The following is a 4732-nucleotide window of genomic DNA, read 5'->3' on the forward strand; positions in this document are numbered from 1 at the left end:
TCCCTACCAGGCACATACAAGTATCATACAGACAACAAGTATAATCTAACATGCAAACATTCCTCGACCACCGCCCGACATCAGACCTTGGTCCGGAATAACATACTATCATACAATGCCTAGGACTAACCCCCAGGTCTTCCTACCATACATAAACTAAATGGGACGGAATTATGGCCGTAGACCCATGCAAACAGTGAGGAGACTCACCTTGCACTGCTGAAGTCCTGTAGATAATCCTCTGGTTGCAAATTGAAAGTTCCCCGAACTGCTAATCCTTCGGCTCCCCGAGCTATAAATACCAAAATAACTCTTAGTCCAAAATGCCTTCAAAAGTCAAACTAGTTCAACCTTGGTCAAAGTCAAAGTCAACAGTCAAAGTCAACGCTACGAGTTGACTCAACTCGTCGAGTTATCTCCTAACTCGTCGAGTTCCCATGCTAATCAGAATCGATGTATCGCGACCCAACTCGTCAAGTTTACACCCAACTCGGCGATTTCTTCCTTTTTCAGGATCGGGACATTTCCAATCCAACTCATCGAGTTCCTCCATGAACTCGTCGAGTTCTCTAGTCTGTTAGCTCTTCTTGATGCATTAAGCCCTTATCCTTCAAATCTACACTCTATACTCCGAGTCTAGGCTGGAAATGCTACTAGAAGGGTAAGGTTTCTGACTTTACCCATTAATACCTCTCTTAAAGGGTTTAAGCTCAAACTGTAACCCAAAAAGGTCAAGGTCTTAATCCAAACTTCACCAAAACTGCAAGATAACCGATGGGGTTGTAGATCTGGACTCTACGGGCAAGAAAATCATGTAAAGCTTCAAGCTTTATCCACATGCATGGCCCTTTGGAGCTAAAAAGGCCAAAATAGAGGCTTAGAGGTTACATGGGACTTCCATGGCCATAAAGTTGGCACCTTTATGCCATGAGAGTCCCTCTAGACACTAGATCTGAAGTGTTCCTCACTTGGGACGTCCAAATCCCAAGAGTCAAGCTTCTTGGACCAAAAACCCACTAGAAAAGGTGATAAGAAGATCTAAATACTCATTGAGCAAGGTGAAGACTTTCTTACCCCGAAATGATGAGAAAGGCAAGGTGTTTCTGGATCTACTAGCTTCTTCTTAGATACCCAAGCTTCTCCTTCTTCCTCAAGCTCCAAAGCACCCAAGATTCACTCAAAAATGGCTCACAAGCTCTCAAAATGGATTAGGGTTTCGAGGATTAGGGTTTAGGACTTGGAGGTTGGAAATGAGGCTGATAGATGGAGATTAGGATGCTTAAATAGGGTGTAAGATCTCGGATTTAGGTTTCCCCAAACCCAGACCAACTCGTCGAGTTGGTCCCTCTAACTCGTCGAGTAGGTTTCCCAACCCGTGTCCCAAATCTATTCCTACTCGTTAGTTTCTCCTCATAGAACTCGACGAGTTGCCCTCTTGATTTGAGGTTTTTCTTTCCTTAATTAGCCTTCTGGTTTTTTTTCCGGGTGTTACAACTGATTTGATTTGTATCAAGATCAAGACAACGATAACCATTATGATTTGTTGGATAACCAAGAAAAATGCATGGTGTTGATCTTGGGGAGTGTTTGTGAGAGGCATTAATGTGAGGAAAGCAAAGACAACCAAACACACAAAGATGATCATATGATGTAGATTTATTATAAAGTTTGTGGAACGGGGTGTCGTTGTCAAGAGTGGTGGATGGGAGGATGTTAAGAAGATGAGCCGCCATGTAGAGAGCCTCAGTCCAATAGGTGGGATGAAGCCTAGCATGAAACAATACATTTCGAATGACATTATTTAAAGTGCGTAACATGCGTTCAGATTTACCATTCTATTGAGACGTGTATGGACATGAAAAACGGATTTGAATTCTGTTGTGAGCAACAAACTGATGAAATTTGTTATTGTTTATTCGCCTCCATTATCACATTGGAAAGATTTAATGTCAATATTAAATTGTTTATTGACAAAAGATCAGAATTGCACAAACTTGTCAAAAACATCAGATTTGGAACGAATTGGGTAGACCCACACAAAATGAGTGAAATCATCTAAAAATGTGAAATAATATTTAATTCCACTCAAACTTTCAATAGGAGATGTCCAAACATCAGAATGAATAAGTTCAAAGGGAAAACATGAAATAGAAGTAGACAAACTAAAAGGCAACCTAGCATGTTTGTCCATTTGACACGCATGACATAAACTAGAGTCTTTAGTAGACGAACAAGAAATAAGACGATTATTGACTAGATGCTTTAAAATATGATGACCGGGGTGACCAAGACGTTGATGCCAAATTGACGGAGCAGTGGAGATAAAAGCTTGAGTAGTTGGAGAAGTGACAGGCTAGAGATCACCAATGCTATCACATCGGATGAGAATTTGTTTGGTGCAAAAATCCCTCACAGAAAATCCAAACGAGTCAAATTCAATGGAACAATCATTTTCACGAACAAAACGACGAACATAAATTAAATTTTTAATAATGGAAGGCGTAATTAAGACATTTTTTAGAGTCAAAGTACGATAAGTGTTAGAGAGCGAAAGAGTGGTGTGTCCCATTTTAGTTACAGGTTTTACAGATCCGTCACCAACTAATACAGATGAAGACAAAAAAATACTATTTTTATCAGAAAACGGACTTGAGAATACCTGCATTCGAGTGTAGATGGGAGGTGGCACCTGTGTCCATATACCAATCGACTTGGCCTGGATCATTTAATGACATGGTATTGGACATATGAGGAAGAGTTGTGGGCTCGACACCTTGCTGAGAAATCTGGTAAGCTTGCTATTGCGGATATGGGCTATTTGACTGAGGTGATGCAAAAAACTGATGTGTTTGTTGGGCTGGCTGTTGTCTGGGCCCACTTCCATTTGGACTTGGAAGTGTAGGAACTCTATTTGGGCTTGACAATAGACCTTCTTGAGGCAATCCATTTATGGGCTGTTGAGTTTGAAACCAACCACATGCCCATACGTTATTAGCTCATCCTCCTCGTCGTCCCCCTCGAGACGTGTTTCCCCCATTGTAATTTTCAGAAAAAACTTCCACTGCCGTTATTATTGAACCTACCACCTCCTCGGCCACCACGATTGTTACAACCGCCACAACCCCCACGATAACCTCCTATTCCGCCACTGTTGTTATTATTGGAGGATTGAACAGTTAGGGCATTCGGTGATGATGAATGATCGACATGGGTGAGAGAGGCATCTCGTTGTTCATCAAGAAGCATCTGTTGTTCCTCACAAATCAGGTTGGATCGAGCATCCCAAAAAGAAGGGGGTGGTTCTCTATGTCGAAGGTTTATTGCAATGTATCGGAATTTTTGAGACATTCCATTTATCATGTAAGCAACGAGATTCGATTCAGGTACTTTTGCTTCCATATGCTCTAATCGATCAGCAATTGACTTAATTTTATTGCAATACTCTGTGATGGAGGAATTTCAAATCGTAATGGTTCTTAGTTCTCTGTCGAGTTGGATGATTTTAGATGCCTTATTGTCACGAAAAACCTTCTCAAGGTTTTCCCATACTTAAAACGCAGTGGCCTGTCTTTTGAATATCATGTTTAGAAGAGAAGTAGATAGTGTACCGTATAACCACGATTTTTCATTGAATCCATGCTTACCAAGTGTCTTTTTCTTTTTCTTTTTCTTTGTCAGACACGGTAGTTGCCTTGTCTTTCTCTTTTTCTTTGTCAGATGGAGGTGAAGGAGGTTTAAGATGATGATCGACACCATAGCCAATGCAATGAATTTCAAACAGTTCTCTCCAGATGTCATAATTCATCTGATCCAAATCCAACGCAAAAGGAACAACATGTTTTATATTTATGGTAGAGGAAGGCTTATCAGATAAGTTGCTTGCCATTGAGGGGTTGAAGAGACAGAGAAAAAAGATAGAAGATCAAGAGAAAGACAGAGGATCAAGAGGAGGAAAGTTGACTGACTCGGGTTTAAGACGATCTGAACATGAAGGTAGCTCTGATACCATGTAATCGTCGATGATTTTCCCTTCCCTGTATTACATTCAATACCCTCAATATATATACATATTACATCAAACGGGCCATACAGGATGGGCCAGGCAATATGCTAAAATACACAAATATATAATAATAATAATAATAACATGCTAACAATCTTGCACCCTTGTGGCTGAACACATCCATGTATATCATCGAGCCTCCGACTCTAAGAATGAGTGTTAGTTTATCTCACATTGGAGCGACACGGTCCCTTATGTTTGTATATATGTTGTAGTCTCCCGTCTCTCCGTAATAGTTCTTTTGAAGAGACAATCTTAGACTTCGCATATATATTACACTTATAAGTTTCATTTGTTATGTATTATATGAAGCAAACATAACCGTATTGGATTGTGTTTCCATACATTGAACTTGAATGGTAGAAAAGCAACACAAATTTTAATAACATAGAAAAAGGTGGAGCAAGATGAATGAGTAACTAGCTCTCTATCTCGCATGTTGCCAAAAGACCAATATGTTTCTCATCATTTTACGGAGGAGCTTGTTGAGCCATATCAAGTACAACAACTATGAAATAGAACGGTTGAGTGATGGGAGGTACCTAAGGGAACACAACCCCGAGTGTCTTAGTACCCTCTCCCTTTTCTTCTTCTTTGTCTTGTACTTTATGTTTTTCTTATTTGTACAAAAATATGAGAGATGAGAGGGATATGAAAGATAATTATTTC

The 4732-nt window shown here is 40.1% G+C and overlaps 1 protein-coding gene across 1 annotated transcript; it reads right to left on the reverse strand.

Annotated features, from left to right (window-relative positions):
• Positions 1–3045: 3045 nt before the first annotated feature.
• LOC145112957 (uncharacterized) lies at positions 3046–3886 on the reverse strand. The gene is made up of 3 exons (XM_079049065.1): positions 3645–3886; positions 3557–3564; positions 3046–3443 (listed from the first exon to the last, which is right to left on the reverse strand). The coding sequence occupies exons 1-3, from the start codon at positions 3884–3886 to the stop codon at positions 3046–3048; spliced, it is 648 nt and encodes a 215-aa protein (XP_078905191.1).
• Positions 3887–4732: the final 846 nt, after the last annotated feature.

This window comes from Lactuca virosa, chromosome 5, assembly GCF_052849685.1.
Source record: "Lactuca virosa cultivar CGN04683 chromosome 5, Lactuca_virosa_CGN04683_v6, whole genome shotgun sequence".
NCBI classification, from domain to species: domain Eukaryota; kingdom Viridiplantae; phylum Streptophyta; class Magnoliopsida; order Asterales; family Asteraceae; genus Lactuca; species Lactuca virosa.